Source organism: Rhodofomes roseus (assembly GCF_022264815.1).
Source record: "Rhodofomes roseus strain CIRM-BRFM 1785 chromosome Unknown C8Q71scaffold_6, whole genome shotgun sequence".
Lineage (NCBI taxonomy): Eukaryota > Fungi > Basidiomycota > Agaricomycetes > Polyporales > Fomitopsidaceae > Rhodofomes > Rhodofomes roseus.
Window position 1 is genome coordinate 730,266 of NW_025952962.1, and position 21,115 is coordinate 751,380.

Consider the following 21,115-nt stretch of genomic DNA (forward strand, 5'->3'; position numbering starts at 1 on the left):
TGTGTATTAGCAAGTCTTCCGCGCCTGGCCTTCTCTGGATGAGACGGCTGAGCGATGTGAGGCATTAAGCGCCCGTGCGACGCCGACTTCCGCAGCTGCATATAGCAACTTGTCTCTATCTTCTCTCACCTCTCTTTCCTTCACCCCGCACATATAACGGCCGCGCCGTCCCCTCTCCTTTAGCACCCAGCACATCCACCTGTACTATCTCAATCAAGATGAACCACGGCGACCACGGCGGACATGGCGGGATGGACCACGGCGACGGGGGTATGGACATGGGCAAGATGTGCAGCATGAACATGATCTGGAACACGCAGATCGAGGACACCTGCGTCGTGTTCGACTGGTGGCACATCCGGAGCACCGCGGGCTTCGTCGCGTCGTTCTTCGTCATCGTCGCGCTCGGCGTGCTCTACGAGTGGCTCCGCGTCGCCGCGCGCGACGTCGACCGCCTGATCGCGCGCAGGCTCGTCGCGGAGGGCAAGGGCAAGGCGCGCATCCGGAGCGGGCGCGCGACGCCCGATAGCGACTCCGAGGCGGCGGGCCTGCTCGGCGGCGAGCGTGCGCTGAGGAAGGTCGGGTGAGTGCGACTCGCTTGTCAATGTGGGCCGGTGTGTGCTTGGGATGCTGATGGTCGGTCCGTCGCGGCGCAGGACTCCCCTTCCGCTCTTGCCTCGCGTCAGCCGGGCCGTGCTGTACGGCGCGCAGGTCTTCTTGTCCTTCTTCCTGATGTTGGTCTTCATGACCTACAACGTATGTCTCGCTCGCCGTTCTGGTCTGGTTGTGTGTGGACTCTGACGCTTGTCTTGCAGGCCTACCTCATCCTCGCTGTCGTTGTGGGCGCCGCCACCGGTCACTTCGTCTTCGGCTCGCACTTCGACATCAACGCCGCCCTCGCCGCCGCCACAGACTCCAAGGGGATGTCCTGTCATTAGAGCAGGGCTGTCCGTTCCTGCCCACTCTGTGTTTCTTGTCGCTGGTAGCTGGCCTGTTTCCTTTGGATCAAGGATTGTACGATTACACTGTCGGTGCACTGCTGGATCATTATCATCGCGTTGGACACTACTTGGGGACGTGTCCGTCGCGCTCATCTGTCGATCGCAGTGCTGCTCTTCTGGTATGCTTTGCTTGCACAGGCGGGGACGATTGTCACAACTGCGGCAGGGCTCAGGGTCGCCTGTGTGCGACCTCCGACATACACTTACAGGCTACGGCACGCTCGCATACAGTGGCAGACTGGCAGGTCGGGCAAAGTGGGGCCCCTGCCGGACTTCTCCAACAAAATGACGTCTGTTAGAGCTAAAGCTTAAGAGCTGACAAAGGCCAGCTACGGTCAAGACTAGAACTTCCAGCTGATCCAATGGTATAAGTAGCAGTTGAGTGGCAGTGTTCTTGCTATTCTCCGCGCTCAACACGGTACTGTTGGCCGACATCTCGAACACTCCGACACATAACATAAGTACGCATTCCCATTTGTAGACCAGAAGCCATCCACTTACACGACAGCAGTCTCCACAATGAAGGTCCTCATCACTGGCGCATCAGGCCGGACCTCCGGCTACGTCCTCAAAGCCCTCCTCAACTCCCCCTCCATCTCCGCGCCCGACCTGCGCCTCTTCGTGCGGTCCGAGTCCGCGATCCAGAAGCTCACCGCGGCGCACCCGCAGCTCTCGTGGGCCCCAGAGAACTTCGCGCTCGGAGACTTCCTCGAGGCGAGCACGCTCCCGCCTGCGGTCGCGGACGTCGACGTCGTGTTCCACAACGCGCCTGCGTTCCACCCGAACGAGACCGCGATGGGCATCGCGCTGATCGACGCCGCGCGGGCCGCGGGCGTGCACCATTTCGTGTATTGCAGTGTGCTCCATCCGATCTTGACGAAGCTACTGAACCATCAAGTAAAGAGGGAGTGAGTTGTTCGCTGCGTTCCGTGGATTCTGTGCACGCTGGCGCTAATCTGCACGTTCAGCGTCGAGGAGTACCTGATCGAGTCGGGGATGAACTACACCATACTGGAGGTGCTCTCACAGGCTAGTCAGAGCGTGGCCCACGACTCACCGCATCACAGCCCACATCCTTCATGCAAAACATCAACCTCGCGGCGACGCTCGAGTCCTCCGTTATCCCCGCCGGCTACTCGCCCAAGACCCTCCAAGGCTTCCTCGACCTCGAGGACTTGGCGGAGATCGCGGCGAAGGTCATCCTCGACCCCGCGCCGCATAACCGCGCGCGGTACGAGCTCGTCGGGGAGAACTGCACCACCGAGGACGTCGCGCGCGAGCTCGCCGCGCGCCTGGGGAAGGACATCAGGATCGAGAAGGTTGCGCTGGAGAAGGCGATGGCGCATGTGAAGGTGTCGAGCGACTATGAGAAGGATGCGCTTGACAGGATGCTATTCTATTATGACAAACGGTGGGTGTCTGCTGGTTTCGGGCCAAAGATAGATGAGGCTCACTCGAGCTGGTGTAGTGGCATCCCGGGGAACGTCAACGTGACGCGCTGGCTGTTGGGTCGGGAGCCGACAACCTGGAAAAGCCTCATCCAGCGCGAGGTCAAAGTGTAGCGTGTAGAAGAGTAGTTCGGCTGGAGCGGCCTGCATGAGTGTAAAGTCAAAGTGCAGAAAAAGTCAAATAAGCAGTCGCGTCTAGGCCGCCTTATATCCGGGAGCGACCTAATATAACAGTGTACTTACCACTGACGATGGTCTACGAAACCTGCTACGTCACACATTTGCAAATTCACGAGCGAAGCTCAGTGTACGAATGCAGTTCCGCTGATCGATGTTGCAAGAATCCTTCGGAGGGCTGACGGGACCAACGTGCGGTGAATGAGTGCATTGGAGCAGCGCTGCAGCGTGCTCAATGCCCCGCATAGCGAAGGCGGCGACCTTCATTCGATTCAATGCACATCAAACTTTGACCTGGTGACAGGCAACGTATTCGGTAGCCTACTCCACAGCAGAAGCTTCGGTATAAACGGAGATGTGGACAACACGTTGACTGGGGGAGCAGAGCTGCGACAAGATTAGCGGAACTGAGATAGTAGTGAGCGACCCGCACGATGAAACCCACCAGGGGAAAGATACGTGTGAGGTGGTGTATGGGGGACTCGCTCCCGATTGAGCCCATGGCGGCTCTCACTGCAACAAGCTAGAGTCTCATCCCATTGGGAGTCCCAGACGCAGGGATGATCCGCTCGACGCGAATCTCGGTGAGATAAAGTTGTGTAGACACTATTCGTCATGCTGGAAGCATTCGATAACGTAAAGCTCAAGTGGTATTGCACATGTAAGTCCGATCGCGAGTTGCGGCACGAAGTCCAAAGGTTTAAGGGGCAGACGACTCGCCGTATTCGCGCTTCGGAACCGGCGTGACGCCCACAAGGACAGTGTATTTTATGATGGCAGGCAATCGCTCCGAGTTGTGTGCTGGCATGGGTATGGCGTCGTATCGATCGAGTAGAGAGTGCTCCAATGGATTGCAGAACGAGACTCTTCCACGGTGGTGACAGTCTCTACTTGAGCAAGCGAATAGGAGTGCCGAGCGTTGGACGAAGAAGGCTGATACGATGCGGAAAGAACAAGACCGCAAAGGACAATGAGAGGAAGGCCGATATTGAGGCACGTGGCGGAGAGGATGGCGCGGGAGGGGAGCCGCCGGGTGTATAGAAAACAAGAGGCCGGCTGGGCCGCGTAGATTGCTGACCGTCTCTGCACGCTGCCACCGTCGCTCCTTTGTCTTCCACAGGCTGCACTTGCGCCCCATCGTTTATTTAACTACAATGGTCCACCGCCGCACACAGTCCAACCGCTTCCCCGGCCCCACCATGTACGGCGACCCCAGCTCCCTCCCCAGCCCCGTCCTCGAGTCCCCGCCCTTCACCCCCGCCGCCGTCTCCTTCGCCGCCCTCTCGTCCCTCGCCGCCCGCAAACCCAGAGCATACTGGTACCGCACGACATTCCTCGCCCTCTTCGTCCTCGTCGTCCTCTCCGTCTACATCCTCCTCGTCGCACAGCCGTCGCTATCGTCCATACCCGCCGCGTTCGACTCCGACAGCCATGCACACGCGCACCTGTCCCCGGATGCGTTCCGGCTAGCCGCGCTGCGACACAAACACCCATGGAGCAATAACGAGAGCACGCCCGGCCGGCCGCAGGTCCAGCTGAACGCGTCGCAGGAGCTCGCCGCGGTATCGAGTTTCATCGCGAGCCTCCCACAGAACGTGATCCCCGGCACCGTCGATCCCTCCCAGCCGATCGACCCACAGCTCGTGCTCGACTTCGACACCATGGCAGCGCATGCAGCAGAGGAGGTTGACGCGGTAGTAAAGGACGTGTGGGCACAGCATCCAGTTATGCTCTACTCAAAGGTGAGCTTCCCTCCAGGCATCTTAACCCCATTGGCCCCGGCCTCCTTGTGGCGTGTCTCGTTCTGGGCTGTACCTGGTTTGTGATTCCCCTGCTTGCCCTCGACGGCGAGCAGGCTGCTCCGTATTCATCGCATCGCCCACGTATGCATTGTCCATCTACCTGATAAAACGTCTCGTCGGCGACTGTGCACGCATCACGGGTCAATGCCCAACGAGATGCGCCTTGTCAGCCCCGCCACCCACGGTCTGACAGGTGCCTCGGTCGTCTCTGCATATCGCAGAGCAAGGTTGAGGCACCTGCAAAGGCACGCATGTTACTTCCCGAGGCTGCTCCGTGTCTGTGTGTTATCGCATCTATACCCGGCACACTCTATCGGCATATGTGCTACTGGACATGTCTCTGGATTGGGGTCTTCCACACCGTCGACGGACTGACATGCGAACAGCGCCTTGTTGGCAGCCGTCCTGGGATCGCAGAGTAACAGGCACATATTCATATCATCCACGTCTCGGAAGTGCCGTCGGAACTGACGGCTCCGGTGATCATGCATATCCATCGACTGCTCTTGGCCTGCCACTGCTCCCTACGTAATTTAACACTCTTCCAACAGTTCTACTCCCCCGTATCCCGCGAGCTCAAGCAAATACTCAACGACCTCTACCTCCGGCCCGCACCCACAATCGTCGAGGTCGACCAGCGCGTGGACGAGTCCGTCCTCGCGCCGCTGCTCTTCCGGCTGACGGGCAAGTCGGAGCTCCCCATCCTCCTCGTCGGCGGGCGCCCGCTCGGCACGCTCGAGGAGATCCGGTACCTCAAGAAGAAGGGCGAGCTCCAGCGGATGCTCACCGCCGCGGGCGCGGAGGTGTACGGCGCGCGGAAGAAGCAGAAGAAACTGCACTGAGCCTCGGGGCCTCGCGCGCCGCATCCGGCTTGGAACAGGATGCCTGCTTGCTTATGACGGAGACGCAGACGGACTTGACTTGTACACATACTCGGACTATCCCCCATCATCCTTTCTTGTTTACAGTCACGGTCGCCCACCCATCGCGCTTCTGCGTGCCCCGGCGCTGCACTTGGGATGGCGTTCGGCTTGGATGTTACGTGCGTCGTCGGTGACGCACGACAACGATGTGCTCACATATATACTTGGTGTTTATAGCCGGGTGTACAACTAGCTGCTGCTTCGCATCTTCTACCATACTACATAGTATCTGGCATCTGCTGCATGCATACTATTATTTTACACTCTCATCACATAGACTTTCTCCATGCATGGCCCCAATGACGAGCGGCAACGATTTTTGGGATTTTTGTTGGGTGGGATTTGGCGTGCGCTAGAGAACGTTCGAACGTCGAGGAGGGTTGTGACTGGGAGCGCTTAGTCGCAAATATTGACCTCGTCGTTTCTTGCCATTCGTTCGCTACTCGACTATATGCGTACTATATGTTGACCATGTGGATGTCATATAGAAGAAGTACAACTCCGAGCGCAGTCGCAAACTCCGTGCGTACATGGAGTGAGGGCGATGTCTAATGTGTAGACTTTGATCCTCCCCCTCATGTTCACATGCCGCGCCAGACTCGGACAGATCGATGACTCGCGCCAGGGATCTACGGCCGGATACATCGCTAGCACCAACCTTACCTTAAGACAGTCAAGCAGGACAACCCCCTCTCGCTAGTGTACGCGCAAGGGTAACAAAGTCAGAGTCTGCGGAAGACGATGGTTCAGAGACCGAAGATCGAGTATGTCATCTTCGACGTGGATGGTGAGCCGTTCTAGTTCCGCGCTACTAGGCCCTGGCTGCTAGTAATGGGCCTAGTACTGTCGATCGTCCACCCGGACTCATGGCTCCGCTCCGTGATACAGGACTGCTCATCGACTCGGAGAGGGTGTATACAGAGGTCACAAGTAAGCCGGACTAGACCTGAGTGAGCGACTTCGGCGGGATTCAATGTTCCTCCACGGCAGATAACATCCTCGCAAAGTATGGCAAGGAGATGACCTGGGACATCAAAGCCGGGCTCATGGGCAAACGTACGTCCTTCCGCACCCGTCCCGAGCGCACCCAACGAACTCCTTCCCCCCAGCCGAGCGCGAAGCCGCCGCGCACCTCCTCTCCTTCTTCCCCGACCTCCCCTCCGACTTCACCATCGACGTCTACATCGAACAGCGGCGCATCGGGCAAGACGCGCTCTGGCCGACCGTGCAGCCGCTCCCAGGCGTGCTCAAGCTCGTGCAGCACCTGCGCCGGCACAGCGTGCCGATCGCGGTCGCGACGGGCTCGCAGCGGCGCAACTACGAGCAGAAGAGTGCGCACCTCATGGACGCGCTCTTCGGGTCCTTCGAGGGGCGCGTCGTGTGCGCGGACGACGGGCTCGTCCGCCCCGGCCGCGGCAAGCCCCACCCGGACGTCTTCCTCGTCGCCGCGGAGAAGATGCTCGGGCGCAGCGTCGGCGAGGGCGAGGTGGGGGAGCGGAGCCTTGGCGAGGCGCACAGGCGGGAGCGCGCGAAGGGCCTCGTGTTCGAGGATGCGATCCCGGGTGTGCAGGCTGGCAAACGCGCGGGCATGAACGGTGCGTCGCCGCCCCCGTGGCGGGCTGTGTTGCATTTCGTAGCCGGTAGCCTGATGGGTTGCACATATAGTTGTGTGGGTCCCAGACGCGAACCTCCTGGCGCTTGGCGACGCGGGGCCGACGCTGGACGTCGAACAGCCCGAGCAGACCCTGAAGAGCCTCGAGGAATTCGTCCCGGAGGAGTGGGGTTTGCCTCCGTATGATGCGGGCCCTTAGTGCATCGAGGGTCGAAAGCCAAACGTAACGTGGGGGTAGCGCTTGTGCATGAAACATTGTTCGCCGACGGGCTATGATACCTTAGAGCATACGCGAAATGGCAAACCTGCAGTGGTGGAGGCGCGCCTCGCCGAGTGTCATGTTCGCGCTGCTATCTCTCTGCGTCTATACGCTCCAAGAGCAGGGATATGTTATGGTACAGCATGTAGACATACACTGGTGTTTTACAAGCACGCAACCTAAGACTGAACAAGTGTCAGCCCATTCGTCTCAAGCAAGACCTCTGCCTACATACCTATTCCTCATGGACCTGCAGACCCGCCCACAACCCATTGACCTCCAGTCCAGCATCCTCGAGAATACCCTTCAGTTTATGCTGGTCGTGTAGCGCCTGGATATCATCGGAGCCACCCAGTGATTGACCCTTGGTGCAATACGAGTCAGCTGAGACAAACAAGTCAATGGCCAATAGCCTTACGTGAACGAGGACATTTGGCACAGTACGCCGCCCAGTCAACCTTTTCAAGATGTTTTGGATCATGGGCCCGTCTCTCCGGGTATTGAGCTCCACGATGAATGGCGGTGGGTCTAGTTCATACGTCTGCAGAAGTGCTTTGGCACGCTGCGAGTAGCTGTGCATGAAACGGAACGTCAGTCCAATGACGGTCGGTCTCACCGAGGACAGCTGCGACGCACGGGCAGAACGTCTTGCTGAACACGATAACGGGGTAGTCCTCCTTCAGCACTTTCAAATGCGCGTCCCAATTGCGGTGTCCGTCCGGAGCATAGACGTCGAGGTCGATCGCCGTCTCGGGGTCCACCTTCACGAGCCCTTTCCCCTCCACCTCAATCTCGCCCTCATTCTCGTTGAGTGTGCGGTCCGGGTGCTGCGAGACGAAGTAGAGGAGGCCCTGGATCTCAGGGACCTGCTTCTTGCCGGCGATGTCCTTGAGCTTCGCGAGCGCGACCTGTCCGGCGCGCGAGGACGACGGGGAGAAGCCAATGTCTTTGAGAGACGCGGGGAGGGAGAGGAAGGAGGCGTTGCCTGAGGTGCTTACGTAGAAGAACACGCCAGCGGTGAGCAGGATGATAGCCCAGACGATGCGCCTGCGGCGGAACGAGGATGCCATCCTTCAAGTTGTCAGTTGCTTGAATTGATTGGGGGATTCGGCCTCGGGTCCTGGTTTCGATGCCGGGAGGCCGGGGGTGCAGAGTCGAGGTCGAAGACAGGCGGCGCCAACGGTGCTCGAGGTGTGCTCGGGCTGTGCGCGCGATGACAGATGGGCCCCGCAGAGCGTCTTCGTCGTCCCTGGTGATTTGAGCAATTTGACGTGGCGTCTTTTGAGCAGGCAGCTGAACACCAGATCAATCACTCAACGTGTGCTACAAAAGCGACCAGATATCTGCAGAAACGAGGAGTAACCCAGAGAAGTGGCTGGAGGGAGAGCCTGAGAGTAATAGAGGCCGCCGTTGCAGCCACCACTGGGAACGCAAATGAATCGGCGATCTGGCCAAGGGCGCATCAGCGAGATTTGGATCTGTGCAAGATCTCGCCGACGATTGCCTTCGAGCCGCCAATCCATCAGCTGCTTTACCACACCTCGACGTGCTACTGCATGCGGTACTGACGAGTCGGCTACGGCACCGTTGCAGCTCATGCCGGTCTGTGTGCCTCAGAGAAACCTTGATATAGATTGATTGTATTGTTGAGCACTGAGCAGACGAATATTGCATCAAGGGCAGAACAAATCCTTTTTGTCCACAAGCTTGATTGTAGATGACATACCGGTCGGTGAGTTCACTCGGTCTCAGATAGAAATCCAATAGCCACCATGCAAGTAACCATGCATGCTCTACGTCAAACCAACCTAGCACATTTGGCGAATGTATTTTTCGCTACAGTGCTAAGTTACGGACCTACTTTGGCAGGTATTTCCAAGTGTACGCGGAACTCGGCAGCCACAACAAGTCAGACATTGCGGTGAGACTATCTACCGAGTATACGAAGAGACGTCATCAAAGATAGACAGGCACGACATGTAGGCAATAGGACGATGATGCCGCTCGGACACATACTTAGTCTACATACCAGGTCCCACCTGGCAGTGAAGTGTCCTAACGATGAAACGGGGTATGCTGTCGGCCATCCCAGCCTACTTTCATTGGTGCAGTAACGCGTCACGTCCATCGTTTACCATGGTACGCCACTTCCTATCTGCGTGAGGTGCACTAGATACTATGCGAAAACGAGTTTTATTAACAGTCATTGCTTGGATAGCGAGTAGCCAGAGTACCTCCTATTGGATTAATTGGCCACCCGAGAACCGATACCGGATTATGGAGGCCATCTTCACGGACCAGATGATCGCTCGCAAGCTCCGTCGTTGGCGTATTGATGGTGCAGACATCTTCAGGACCTGTGTTCCTGTAAATATATATTCAACGCCCTTATGCAGAGGTTCGCGGTCCCAGACGGCATCAGCGGGTTAGTAGATGATGCTTGGGCTTTCTTGAGTCGCACTGACGGATCAGTCTGGATGGCACAGAGACGCTCTACCGGGAGATGTACGCACCGACTGCTTTTACCAGCCCATATGGTCAAGTTGTGATCGACGGGAGGTCTAAGCAGGTAACGGTTGATGAGGTTAGACGCTTTGTCCCTCTCTGTAGTGTCTCGAGACACATCCACATTGCCGCTCAGTAACGGGGCTGCCACGGGTGATGTCTAGAGGATGCACCGCATCACCCGTGGGCATCGATGGTCCTCGGTCCTCGGTGTGGCGTTCTTGCGATGCTACGGCCATGTTTTTAATTCCTTGGTATCAGTCGACTACCTCCGGACGTACAAACGTCATACGCGCCGGTGCCAGTGTGCGACTTCTCGGACATGCTGTTCTTTTCTCCATTCGTACTGCAAGTGGTGGGCTCGGTGGGGCACAATGATGTGAGACGTCCGGGTGGTCAGGGGTGGTCTCGCCTACAAGTTGGATCGGCGTTGACGAGCGCCCCTACGAGGTACGGTGTGGGAGGTACGATCGATGGATCGATACATACTTCCTTCATTTGCACCCTGACATGTTGCCATCTCTGTGTAACATTAGCTGCATGAACGAGACACTCACTCGTTCCATTCAACGCGCTGCAATGGTCCAGGATGAAGCGGACCCGGAGGCCCCCACCGAATCCTGACGCCTGTCAGCACTAGCGCGATCTGCCATGTGAGTGTTTGCTACGCTGGCGTAACCTTGTGTACTTGGTTCGTCCGTTGCAGAGTGCGTGGAGTGCAAGTGGATAGGTGGCTAGCCTTTTGACCAAGGAAAGATGCAGCCACCAGCCTGCCACGGTGCAGGCGTTACATGCATCATCCGGCTCACCGGTGCGCAGTCTAGGGCTATAGGGGTCTTGAAACGTCCGTTTGACACAGCCCTGATGCCGAAGAGGGCCGGTCACGGTGTGCCCTAAACGTGGCCTAGTGGAAGGCAGAGGAGCATGCGTGCGTCGGGGGCCGTATGGGGAAAGCTGTCGTGTGCAGACATTTCTCCGGGTGTGGGTGCGGTAGATACATAAGCAGTGGGGATCCGTGCGACGCGTAAGTAGTGCAGCAGCAAGTCTCTGGGCAGCACGATCACGCGTGTCGTGTCGCGATCACGTGGGAACAGCGCTACAGCGGTATTTGGCTGGAGGCTTCTCGTCTGGGCCGTGCTCTTCCCGCCGCTGGCAACTGACGCTTGCTCTTCCGCGACCCGGCCCTGTGGGCCATCCATTTTAGCTTCGTAACTCACGACCACATCGTCTCTCCGTCTCTTCCTTCCTCCGCCCTCGGCGACCTCTTCGCGACCCTCCTCGAGCGGTCGACGCTGGCCCCCCTCCAGCCCCGGTAGCTCCTTGGTGACGGTCTCCCTGGCTGGGCTCGCGATCAGCAGATCGCGTTGATATTCTTCTACATGCATGGCAAATACTTTGGTCTCGATCATAGTCGACGACAACTCCCCCACAATCGCATACGCACCATTCGGTGACACCCTCGGCGAACCCAACGTCACCGCAGGCTGGAATCCATACTACACTGGCTCAGGCTTCTCTTCAGGCTCGAACTCGTCGTCCAGCTCGGTGGTGAGCAACCTCGGGAGTGGTACGAGTCTGCACGTTACTGCGTGTGACGGGGCTCAGGTGGCAATACGGTGGAACGGTGAGTGCTCGTGTGACTCTTCTCACATTCCTGCCTTCCCTTTGCGAGTCTTCTTAGCCGGTCTCAGCCTCGCGGGAGGCCTGCATATCGCGTAAGAGGGTCATTCCTGGCTGTATGCGGTCTGCTCCTCGACTGCTGCCGACCGGAGCGCTCGAGTGTCTAGTATCAACACTGGCGTCCGATAGCAGCTGTCAGTGGCTCTCATCTATCAGTCAAGTTGGCTTAAGATGGGCGATCTGTGGTTATGCTTTGTCGGCCATTCGTTGCTATTCGCTCGTTTCTGCACCCGGTCAAACTGCTGACTTACCCTTCCCAGGCACCGCGATCAACGTGTTTGGTACCATCACCGCAAATAGCTCGAGCGCGCTCACGTATACTATCTCCCTGGACGGGAATGCGACCACAAACTTCTTCTCTCGCATATCCTCGCCGGCGTCTGTGGATACTGCTGCCAATGATGTCTTGGCCTCGTTCTCCAATCTATCAGATGAACTGCACGAGATCGTCCTGACGGTGCATAATGCGGGGGCAACAGACAGCAACGATGTCACCGACTTGGACGCGGTTGTCGCGTTTGATAGCTTTGTGTTATTCATGGACGGAGACGGGTAAGTGCACGAAACCGGATCGGGCATTGAAGATGTTTCAGGCTTGTGCGATCGAAGCTCTCATGCGAGTTGGCCCTGACGAATTTACACCATGTGCATCCTGGACGATTCACAGTCGCAACTCCTCGCAGGTCCACGCAGCCTGCGCACCGGAGACACTGACTCTGCTTGAGCACTCAATTTCCTTCGAGTGTTCGGTATACGCGTCATTCGACTGCTTCAAGGCGAGCCATGCGAGTCGTCGCTTCTCCAGTCTCATTGCGCATCTCGGTTCTCATCGGTTCAAGCCATTTGTCTCTTGCTTTCTGAGCCTCATATTCTACGCAATCCGCGGGCCAGCTCGGGCTCCTAACCATCCTCGCTCTTCCGCTTTGAATGTGTTGCAGAGTTGTTGACTTGTTCTTTCCCAGCCCGCCCGCACCCTCAGCCTCTTCGACATCAGCATCAGAAGCGCCCACAACCACCTCCTTACCAGATGGTGCGGTCTCGTACCGTGGGCAGTGGTCGTACTCCGCCGGCCTTCTCCCTGATTTCCCTGGAGCAGCCTTCCATACGAGCACGAACGTCGGAGACAGTGCGCGAGTCGATTTCAATGGTGAGCTTCCCCGTCCGCACCTGCCTTCCCCGCTCTGCGGGCCGCCTTCGAGCGTCTACCCCTATGATATTTCCGACCAGTCGGTGGTATAGCTTGGCGTTGTCCCGCGCACAGCCCGTGTACTGTGTAACAATCATGGTCGCGCGACCTTGATCAGACTCCTAGCTTGCTCGCGCCTCGCCGCAATGTCTGCCGCTCGCTTCGCCGCTACCCCCGTAGCGTGACAAGAGCCGCGTATTTTTCAGCGCCGATCGTGAGTCAAAGGGCGAGTGTGCGCCGAGCGTGATGTCCGGTTTCTGCTGTCATATCCACTTTCCCTGACGCTTCCGTAAATGCCCACCTTGTGGGTAGTGAAGGGCAGAACTCGTGGCCTTCGAATCTTTTCCCATTCCTTCCCTTCACACGACGTTGCCGTCAATATTTAGACCGGGCCAGAGTCGCTGACCCAATTTCTTTTCTCCATCCCCGCAGGGACCGCTTTGTCGCTGTCGGGGCTCACGTCGCCCTCGTCGGGCACGTACAACGTTACGCTTGACGACCACCTGTACCCTACATTGTCTGCACGAGCCTCGTTCACGGCCGCGTCCCCTGTTGTATTGTTCTATATCGCCGACCTCGACCCCGCGATACCGCACTCCTTGGAGATCGTTAATGCAGGCGCGGACGGAGGAGGAAACGATCTAACTGCAGACCTGGTCATTCTGGCTGGCGGTATGAACGTGACGATGGCTGGGAACACGACGGTGCCCAAGTGAGCTTTCCTACTCATGTCTGGCGCTTGCCGCTATAGGCCTTGATGTATATTTACTGAACAACTACACAGCACATCGACCAGTAGCAGTCATCTATCACATGGCGCCGTTGCGGCCATTGCTGTCGGTGTTGTGCTGGGTGTCCTGATTTTGATTGCCTTCATTCTGACCGCGATTTACTGGAGACGGAGAAGGGCACGACGGAAGGAGAGTTTCCTGGTCAACCCGCGGGTGAGCTACTGGCAGCGGAACTGGCCACGCTGGTTCTCTCCTCGGGCGGGAAGCACAGCACCCCAAGACACGCACTTTGTCCGGGAGAAGGATACAAACTGGCGAGACAGCATGCCACCGCGTCACACCCCAGGCATCCTGCAGATTGGTCGTCCAATCATGCCTAGGGAGAAGGAGGAGGACGGGCATCACGACTACTACGGTGGATCCGAAGTCGGCACGCAGGGTCACTCAGCCCAGCGGACGCGCCATGTCTCGCAGAAGTCGGATGGCAGTTTCTCCATTGAGCTGCCAGAGTTGTCTGCGGTGCCTCTGCGGAACCCCACAAGTCCCTTCCCCTACACTCCCGAGCCTTCATCACTTGTCTCGCAGACATCCGCCATTCCCCGCGGGGCGCCGTCAACCACGCCTCCTGACACCCTCTCCCGCATGCGGTCATCTACGTCGCCGCGGAACGCCCGACCCAGAGGACCTCGGGAGATGCACGGGCGAGGAAGCAGTGATCTCCTCAACGAGATGTACATGCCGACGTCTGATCTAGAGGCCGAGGACAACGCAACGCCTCTCAGAGTCGAGTTTGCTGCGCAGTCACAGCCTCGCTCCGAACGTCGCATGGAGAGGTATGTCAGCACTGGTGGGGTCTCCCTACCGCAGTCGCTCAGGCAGGCGCTTGCCCGAGGAAGCGTCGACGGGGGTAATGCGGAAGCGGGTCCATCAAGACCTTCGACGTTTCTGTCTTTCATGGACTTCTCGTCGAGCTCTTCGAGTTCGTCGCGCTCGCGGTCGCTACGCCAGTCTTCGTCAACGCAGTCTAAGCGGTCGACACGAAGCTCGGCGAAGTCACGACACGAGAGCAGTTCGCAGCAGGCCCCACCACTTCCGACAGACCACCGAGGGTCGATGGCGTTGTCCATGACCATAGCTGGAGGGCCGACGGAGAGTAGACCCTCGCTAAGCCCTGACATCTCCCTCCAACCCGTCCCTCTCCCGCCACCTCTCATCGTACCTCCAGATGAACCGCATACTACTTCCGGCGCAGGTGACCCATTGGGCGAGCTCCCTTCTCCTTCCGACTCTATCCCTATGACCGTCTCCGATATTCACTTCCGGCATTCCATCCAGTCATCCGTCTCGCCCATCAGCGAGTCCCGTCGCACGAGTGCATTCCGCTTGAGCGGGTCGCATCGTCCGCCACATCCGCCACTCCCGACTCCCGACGAGCAATTCGCCGCCGTGTCAACGACACGCCCGACACATTCACATAGTAACTCGCAAGGGACGATGCACCGCCCGTACATCATGCAGAAACTCATGGGTCTCCCCCTGACTGGACCGGGTTCCGCCACTACTACGCCGTTGGGAAGCCCTACAGCACCGTCGATATCACGACCTGATCTGCCAGAGGGTGCGAGGACGGCAACGACTAGCGGTCGTCCACGGACTGCGGACGAGGCACTCTCACATACAGGCTCCCGCTCCGCCGCGGAACAGCAGGGAAACTCTGGGCCGCCACCAGCCAGCACTGGCACGAATCTCAGCTTCGGTTCAAGAAGCGCATTTGGGTTTCTGGGACGAAGATGACGTACGCTTGGACTTTGATCTACTACCTATGTATCCGAGGATTTGTAGCGCATGCTCTAGATCTTCTTTCTTGCTTATGCCCGCATACTGTACCATACCGCATGCAGTTCTCACATCGTTGGTTCGCACATTGCATTCGCACGGAGCGCTCGCCGCTTCACCTTTCGCACCGTACAACATAAGTTATCGCTTGGTCGCATTCGTCGTTCTTTCGGTGTCGTCCTCCCACACACATCAATTGCCCCCTTCGCGTCGACAGCTCCCGCGCGAGAGCTGCACTGAATTCTGCTGTGCGGATTGAAATGTAATTCCAGAGATGTGATAATAGCCCCTCCTTGCGAAGTCGTGGCTCGCTTGTAACATAGCCGGTAGCTACAGTACCTTTCATAGATGTACACTCTACCTAATGCACAGACGAATCGCGAGATTCCATGTCTACTATCTTCCAGAGACATCAGCCGGGTGCAGTCGGTAGACATGATCGGCCCGCGGTATATCAGAGTACTTAATATCGGTAGGCGAGGCTCAGGTATGCTGGTATGTACCGTGAAGATTTCAGAAAGACAATCCGTCGAGCTCATTGTCCAGCGACATTTTCGCGGTCCTTGTAGCGCATGTAGATGCGCGTGTCGTTGATTTGATCCCAGAAAATGCGGATTTCGTCCGTGTTGACGATGGCGATGCTGAGTGGAACAGGAACACCGAACCTGTTGACCCAAAGGAATGTCAGAAGAAAGCCAGGAAGGAGAGGGATCAAAAACTCACGGATATCCGCGCTCGCTGATCGTACCGATGCCTGTGTACATGAGGCATCCACCAGGCAGCTCGCTTGTCCACCCTGCTGGCATGGGAGTCGGCGGAGAAAGTGGGTCGTGGGATGTGTGCAACGTCCAGGAATGGGCGCCCCTTGGTACGTTCGCGTCCCCAGTGATTTTGATCGCACGTAACTCCTCCTGCTCTCGATGCCAGGTCAAGTGCAGCACCTCCGTCCCATAACGACCCATGGCCCCAAGCCAAAGTCCCTCTAGGGACTCGAATTTCCACCCTACGTCCCTCGGGTCAATACCCGAGCGGATGTCTCGAATGAGAGGGTAGTAACGCGGCGGAGCGGTCGATAGATCATCGAACGGTAGTGCTGGCTGGTACATCTGCGTACATCGGTCATCGCCACCCGAGCAGTGTATTGAAATTGCTGCAGGCTTCAGGTGCGGTGTCGTAGATGCGAAGATAATGGGGAGGCGAACGGCGGGATAGATCCGAACAAGCTCGCGCTGATCGACGAGGACAGGGATCGATGGATTCAGACGAGGAAGGCCACGCTGTGAGTCGTACCACGACGCGTCCTGCGGAGGAAAGTCGGGGTGGGGGTAGGGTCGGCGATAGCCTTGCAATAAGTAGCCATAGCTACTGGGGGGAACGACCTCAAGGTATGTCGAATGCCAGTGCGCATGGTCGACCGGTGGCAGAACGCTGCAACACACGCGCGCTTTGGGCGAGACATTGTGCGGAGACGGTGATTGCGCTGCTTTTGCGGTGGGAGAAGGTACGAAGGGCCCATCGAAACCAATCTTCAGAGCGCGAACGTAGCTCGGTGAAACAGGATAGCGGGTGGGCTCCTGCGGAAACCGCCAGACTTCACCGATGATGCCTCCTTGTTCGTGGTCGTCGCCGGGGATGAGCCGAAAGTCGATGATGTTTCCTCGGTATGGGTAGTCGCCTGCCCAAAGGCCGAGAAGGGGGCCATATGGATGCAGCAGCTGCGTGTAGACTGCGTAGAAGGACAGTCCACCGAAGTTGACTACGCTTCGCAGGCCATACCGACTGCAGAATCGCTGCCAGATCGATGCATCCTGGATGTGTTTCCGGGCGTCCCTGCACGTACTGAGCAGGGCGGTGGCATCCACCGCAGACATGTAGCGAAAGAGTTCGAACAGCACATCGTACGGCAAATCACATACGTTGCAGACGCTTTCTGGCATTTGGGTCACAGTCGATGGGTCGGCGAGGACAGCTGAGTAGATTGAACTTGCCTCATGCCTTTATACCCTTTGCGCTGCCCTTCGCCCGCCGGAAGCCGTGACGCTGCGGGGAAATATCTGATCATGCAGGCGGCCATCTTGACATAACTTCGGTGCATCGGTGGGAGAAGCAGCGGCATTCAGCAGCGAGCTTCGTGCGTGCTAGTAAGCTCAAGGTGATAGCTGAATAACAACGAATACAACGCCAGCGACAGAGCGCTTTGTAACGCTACTTACAACATCACTAGCACTGCTATAGTGCCCATTCAATCGGAGGTAAGTAACTGTGGCAATCATATGTCAGTGCGCTCGGCGCGGACATCGCACGTCTTGCCACCACCCATGACGACGTTTCTCTACGAGCTACCCACTACGGGTGCAATATTCTTTGCAGGAGTATGCGACGACAAGACAGGTTCGTATACTACTGAGATCGCGGAAGCCACCGAGGCTCGTGCCAACCTGAGAGCCGCGCTCAAGGAGAGTAAGCGGGCGGACGATGGAGGTAAGGACTACTTGAAGCTGGTCAAGGTGCATCTGTCCTGTCGAATCGTCCCAATGGAGGCTCATATGGCATCGCAGGTCCTGGATGACTATCTGCCTCAGCTGTATGGCATCGTGATTTGCGTACAGGAAGGCGAACTCGTACTCAAGACTGAGCCGAGTGCGTAACCCCACCTCTACGACCTGCACTGTCTCCGATACAACTCCTTAGTTTTCAGCTGGCGGACGACACTCTCGTCGTCCCTCTTCCACAACTCGCCACGCCTCTCCATCCCGACATTATCCACCGAGGTCATCTTCACCCTCTTGACCTACGCGTTCGCCCTCTCCAACCTGTCCCGCACCGTCGTGCACTCGCTCGGTGCGTATGAGCGGGAACGCGCGATCTCCGATGCCGAGCGTAAGGCAAAGGACGAGAAGCTGCAATTCGCGGTCACATTGCTGTGCAAAGCGTCTGGCGTCTTCGAGTATATCGCCAAGGACTGCATCCAAGAGTGGGAGCGCGAGCGAGATCGCGTCGCCGCTGCGGGAATGACATGTCTTCGCCCGCCTGATCTGACGCGAGAAGTAGTAATCGGGCTCAGCAAGTAAGTCAGGCTGTCCATGCCGCGGTCCACAAGCTGACCTACATCCAGGATGGCGCTGGCCGACGCGCAGACCCTCGCGATCCGCAAGCTGCTGTCGCGGGCCGCTTTCGACAGCACAATCACACCGGGTCCTCCCCTCCCCAAATCACACCCCTCCCCCATGCTCATCTCCAAGCTGCACCTCGAATGCGCCGCCCTCTACGCCTCCGCGCGCTCGCTCGCCAAGACGCCGGGCGACTACCGGCCCGCCTCGTCCACCAAGTCCAAGCTCAAGTCCGCGTTCTCCAAGGACCGGAGCGAGGGCGCGGTGCGCGACGAGGGCGGGGAGGAGGTCGCGCCGGAGCTGCGGCGGTACCTCGCGGAGGAGGCCGCCTTCCACGCCGCGCTCGCGCACAAGTGGCTCGGCGTCGACGCAGGCGAGAACGGAGATACGGCGAAGGCGGGCGAGGCCGTCGCGTTCCTCGCGTGGGCGAAGAAGGAGCTGGAGGACCTCAGGGGCGGCGCGAATGTCATGAGCTCGGATAGGGAGAAGGATATGCGTGAGCGGAGAAAGGAGAAGGTCGTGCAGGAGCTCGAGAGTGTGAGTGTGTTTCTGAAGGGATACAAAAATATGAACGATACGGTGAGTCGGGGGTGTAAGGCAAGCGAGCGTGGTGCTGATCAGGCGTTGGATAGGTGGCCTTCCAGCCAGTCCCTCCACAGTCGGACCTGCAGGCTTCGATCCCGGCGGGACGGCTTGCTGTGACTGTCAAGCCCTTCGCCAAACCTACTCCCGCCTTCGGTCCGGGCTCTGTCGCCTACATCAGGCGGCAGACAGAGGAGCTCGAGCTGGCCACCCGAGCTGTTGGGGAGGAACCTGCCACTTCCGAGCCAGCAGACATAACGAGTCCACAGTCGGGCCGAAGCTATGCGGGAGAAGGCTCTTATTTCTAGGCTGCTGGGTTGTATGACAAAGCGAATACTATGTAGCGTTAGCGATTCTGGATTGGCGGCGATGTGTAATGAGTAGGTCCATGTGTATCAATGTGTAGCATACGCGAGGAGGATTGGTCTAACTTGTGCTCGACTTGTGCTCACGCCTTATCGCGTGCCGATGAATACTGATTGCAATGGCACAGGGAAAAGCATGGATCGATACAAGTACATTGTGGCACATGGGTGTCATATGCCGCCATATCTCCACGCACCTCGACATGGCATGGCATGGGTTGTTCACGCTTCTGCGAGGAACTTCGCTATCTGCTCATCGAGGAACCTGGTGTCCTTGTCATTCGAGCCTCCTCCAGCTGAAGAGAGCTCCCGTCAGCTCAATCCGATAGGTAGGTCAAAGTACACACCCATATGACCCCATACCGAGTCGATCACGACAAGCCTTGAGCCGTTCTTCATGAGCGCAACCTCGTTCTCGCTGTCCTCCGGCTACACCCACATACAACATCAGCCTGAGCCGTCCAACCCCCATCAGTACGCCCACGACCAGGCCCACTCACCGGGAAGTACAAGTCCGTCTTGCATGGCATAATCAGACCCCGCGGCTTCAACCCTGCGAGGCAGTCCGCGAGCTCCACGCCTCCGCCGACGGACTCGGTGATGTCGCCGTCTTGCCAGGTGTGCAGGAGCGTGAGGAGGTCGTTCGCGTCCCACTCGAGGAAGCCGCCCTCCCACTCCGCGCGGAGGAAGTCCTCGAGCGAGGCGTACTTTCCGTCGTGGAGGTAGCCGTGCTGGCGGAACCACTGCAATGCGGATCTATCTGTCACTACCTAAGTCTGATGTGGAGGGGGGAGGGGCGTACGGTCTGCCCATAGGCCCACGCGCTGTAGGCGCGCCCGAAGGCGCGGACGCCGATATCGGGGTGCGCCTTGTAGTGCCCGTTGTCGAAGTCTTTGGAGGCTACGAGAGCGGCTTTGGGGCCTTCAAGGAAGCTGGGATGTGTGTGAGCGCAGGAGTCGTACTCGTAGGATGTGCCGGAGATACCATTTGTTGTGAGGGCTCGTTCGGGCGGAGCCACAGATAGCTATGAATCTGGACGGTGTGATTGTTAATATCTAGTTCGATGCACGGGGAGGAAATCGCGTACTTCTCGACGTAGTCCGGGTACATGGCTGCCCAGTGGTATGACTGATGACAAGGTGTGAATGCCCGCTGTTTACTACCGAGCCATGTACAACCATACCTGCTGGCCACCCATGGAGAACCCAATGACGCAGTGGACCTTCTGTACACCCAGAACCTTCGTGAGGACGGTATACTGAGCACGACTTCGAACGACGTCAACGAGCGCGTCAGTTCTTCACAATGGATGGTCACCCACATGTTATCGCCATAGGAGATGGCCGGGAAGTAGGGGCCGTTGTACGGAGGGGCCTAAGGGAATATGAGATCAATTCGTATGCTCGTGTCGTGTATCTCCACGGCCGTAGTTCTCACCGTGTTTGACGGGGAAGAGGACTAGATAGGTTCGGTCAACAGCGTTGCCGAGAGTGCCGAGGAGAGCAAGTTGCACCATACCTCGCCATTGGAGAATAATGCCAGAGTGACTATGTAGTACTTAGCAGGATCTAGGGCCTATAATGGCCATTGATCAGTCGAACGGTTTGTATACCGTGAGCATGGCAGTCGAGGCTACTTACATGGTGCTCCGTCTCCGAGGCAATCATGTAATCCTGGCCTAGCAGGCCACGATCTGCAATGAATGATCATTCTTCCCGGTGTGCAGGGGATGAACATCGAACGTACTGTCCAGGCGTCCACCATAGCAAGTCGGAAAGACGATGCAAGGGTTCTTTGGGTCGCCGTACGTACGATAGGCAGTGAATGCGTCGGGCAGGACGCCGCCGGCTACGCGGAAGCGGCCGTGGTGGTAGTACTTCACTTGAGACATGGTGGTT

General features: G+C 57.9%; 9 protein-coding genes across 9 annotated transcripts; 6 read left to right on the forward strand and 3 right to left on the reverse strand.

Annotated features, from left to right (window-relative positions):
• Nucleotides 1-218: 218 nt before the first annotated feature.
• Nucleotides 219-938, forward strand: C8Q71DRAFT_722198 (copper transporter; the record flags this gene model as incomplete). Its single annotated transcript, XM_047921513.1, has 3 exons — nucleotides 219-583; nucleotides 657-756; nucleotides 816-938. 3 exons carry the CDS (start codon nucleotides 219-221, stop codon nucleotides 936-938), a joined length of 588 nt encoding a protein of 195 aa, XP_047780958.1.
• Nucleotides 939-1,282: 344 nt separating this feature from the next.
• Nucleotides 1,283-2,750, forward strand: C8Q71DRAFT_502697 (NAD(P)-binding protein). The gene is made up of 4 exons (XM_047918975.1): nucleotides 1,283-1,462; nucleotides 1,513-1,909; nucleotides 1,970-2,018; nucleotides 2,069-2,750. The coding sequence occupies exons 2-4, from the start codon at nucleotides 1,521-1,523 to the stop codon at nucleotides 2,561-2,563; spliced, it is 933 nt and encodes a 310-aa protein (XP_047780959.1). The 5' UTR covers nucleotides 1,283-1,462; nucleotides 1,513-1,520; the 3' UTR covers nucleotides 2,564-2,750.
• A 762-nt stretch (nucleotides 2,751-3,512) lies between these two features.
• C8Q71DRAFT_502743 (uncharacterized protein) lies at nucleotides 3,513-5,384 on the forward strand. The gene is made up of 2 exons (XM_047918976.1): nucleotides 3,513-4,368; nucleotides 4,980-5,384. The coding sequence occupies exons 1-2, from the start codon at nucleotides 3,781-3,783 to the stop codon at nucleotides 5,268-5,270; spliced, it is 879 nt and encodes a 292-aa protein (XP_047780960.1). The 5' UTR covers nucleotides 3,513-3,780; the 3' UTR covers nucleotides 5,271-5,384.
• Nucleotides 5,385-6,092: 708 nt separating this feature from the next.
• On the forward strand, nucleotides 6,093-7,162 carry C8Q71DRAFT_703682 (HAD-like protein; the record flags this gene model as incomplete). Its single annotated transcript, XM_047920332.1, has 5 exons — nucleotides 6,093-6,138; nucleotides 6,240-6,281; nucleotides 6,342-6,407; nucleotides 6,461-6,946; nucleotides 7,017-7,162. 5 exons carry the CDS (start codon nucleotides 6,093-6,095, stop codon nucleotides 7,160-7,162), a joined length of 786 nt encoding a protein of 261 aa, XP_047780961.1.
• A 295-nt stretch (nucleotides 7,163-7,457) lies between these two features.
• C8Q71DRAFT_704108 (thioredoxin-like protein) lies at nucleotides 7,458-8,292 on the reverse strand (the record flags this gene model as incomplete). Its single annotated transcript, XM_047920360.1, has 3 exons — nucleotides 7,458-7,586; nucleotides 7,641-7,794; nucleotides 7,859-8,292. The coding sequence occupies 3 exons, from the start codon at nucleotides 8,290-8,292 to the stop codon at nucleotides 7,458-7,460; spliced, it is 717 nt and encodes a 238-aa protein (XP_047780962.1).
• Nucleotides 8,293-11,110: 2,818 nt separating this feature from the next.
• C8Q71DRAFT_703803 (uncharacterized protein) lies at nucleotides 11,111-15,118 on the forward strand (the record flags this gene model as incomplete). Its single annotated transcript, XM_047920336.1, has 5 exons — nucleotides 11,111-11,351; nucleotides 11,668-11,959; nucleotides 12,370-12,607; nucleotides 12,992-13,305; nucleotides 13,378-15,118. 5 exons carry the CDS (start codon nucleotides 11,111-11,113, stop codon nucleotides 15,116-15,118), a joined length of 2,826 nt encoding a protein of 941 aa, XP_047780963.1.
• A 577-nt stretch (nucleotides 15,119-15,695) lies between these two features.
• On the reverse strand, nucleotides 15,696-17,097 carry C8Q71DRAFT_703639 (uncharacterized protein; the record flags this gene model as incomplete). The annotated part of the gene is made up of 2 exons (XM_047920328.1): nucleotides 15,696-15,825; nucleotides 15,884-17,097. The coding sequence occupies 2 exons, from the start codon at nucleotides 17,095-17,097 to the stop codon at nucleotides 15,696-15,698; spliced, it is 1,344 nt and encodes a 447-aa protein (XP_047780964.1).
• Nucleotides 17,098-17,458: 361 nt separating this feature from the next.
• Nucleotides 17,459-19,587, forward strand: C8Q71DRAFT_821309 (BRO1 domain-containing protein). Its single transcript, XM_047926200.1, has 5 exons — nucleotides 17,459-17,667; nucleotides 17,719-17,800; nucleotides 17,852-18,227; nucleotides 18,276-18,849; nucleotides 18,903-19,587. The coding sequence occupies exons 1-5, from the start codon at nucleotides 17,479-17,481 to the stop codon at nucleotides 19,158-19,160; spliced, it is 1,479 nt and encodes a 492-aa protein (XP_047780965.1). The 5' UTR covers nucleotides 17,459-17,478; the 3' UTR covers nucleotides 19,161-19,587.
• C8Q71DRAFT_894491 (homoserine O-acetyltransferase) lies at nucleotides 19,147-21,108 on the reverse strand (the record flags this gene model as incomplete). The annotated part of the gene is made up of 12 exons (XM_047928717.1): nucleotides 19,147-19,513; nucleotides 19,565-19,646; nucleotides 19,718-19,960; nucleotides 20,020-20,149; nucleotides 20,202-20,249; nucleotides 20,305-20,345; nucleotides 20,401-20,485; nucleotides 20,539-20,591; nucleotides 20,655-20,675; nucleotides 20,736-20,792; nucleotides 20,858-20,910; nucleotides 20,964-21,108. 12 exons carry the CDS (start codon nucleotides 21,106-21,108, stop codon nucleotides 19,440-19,442), a joined length of 1,032 nt encoding a protein of 343 aa, XP_047780966.1. The 3' UTR covers nucleotides 19,147-19,439.
• Between the last annotated feature and the right edge of the window lie 7 nt (nucleotides 21,109-21,115).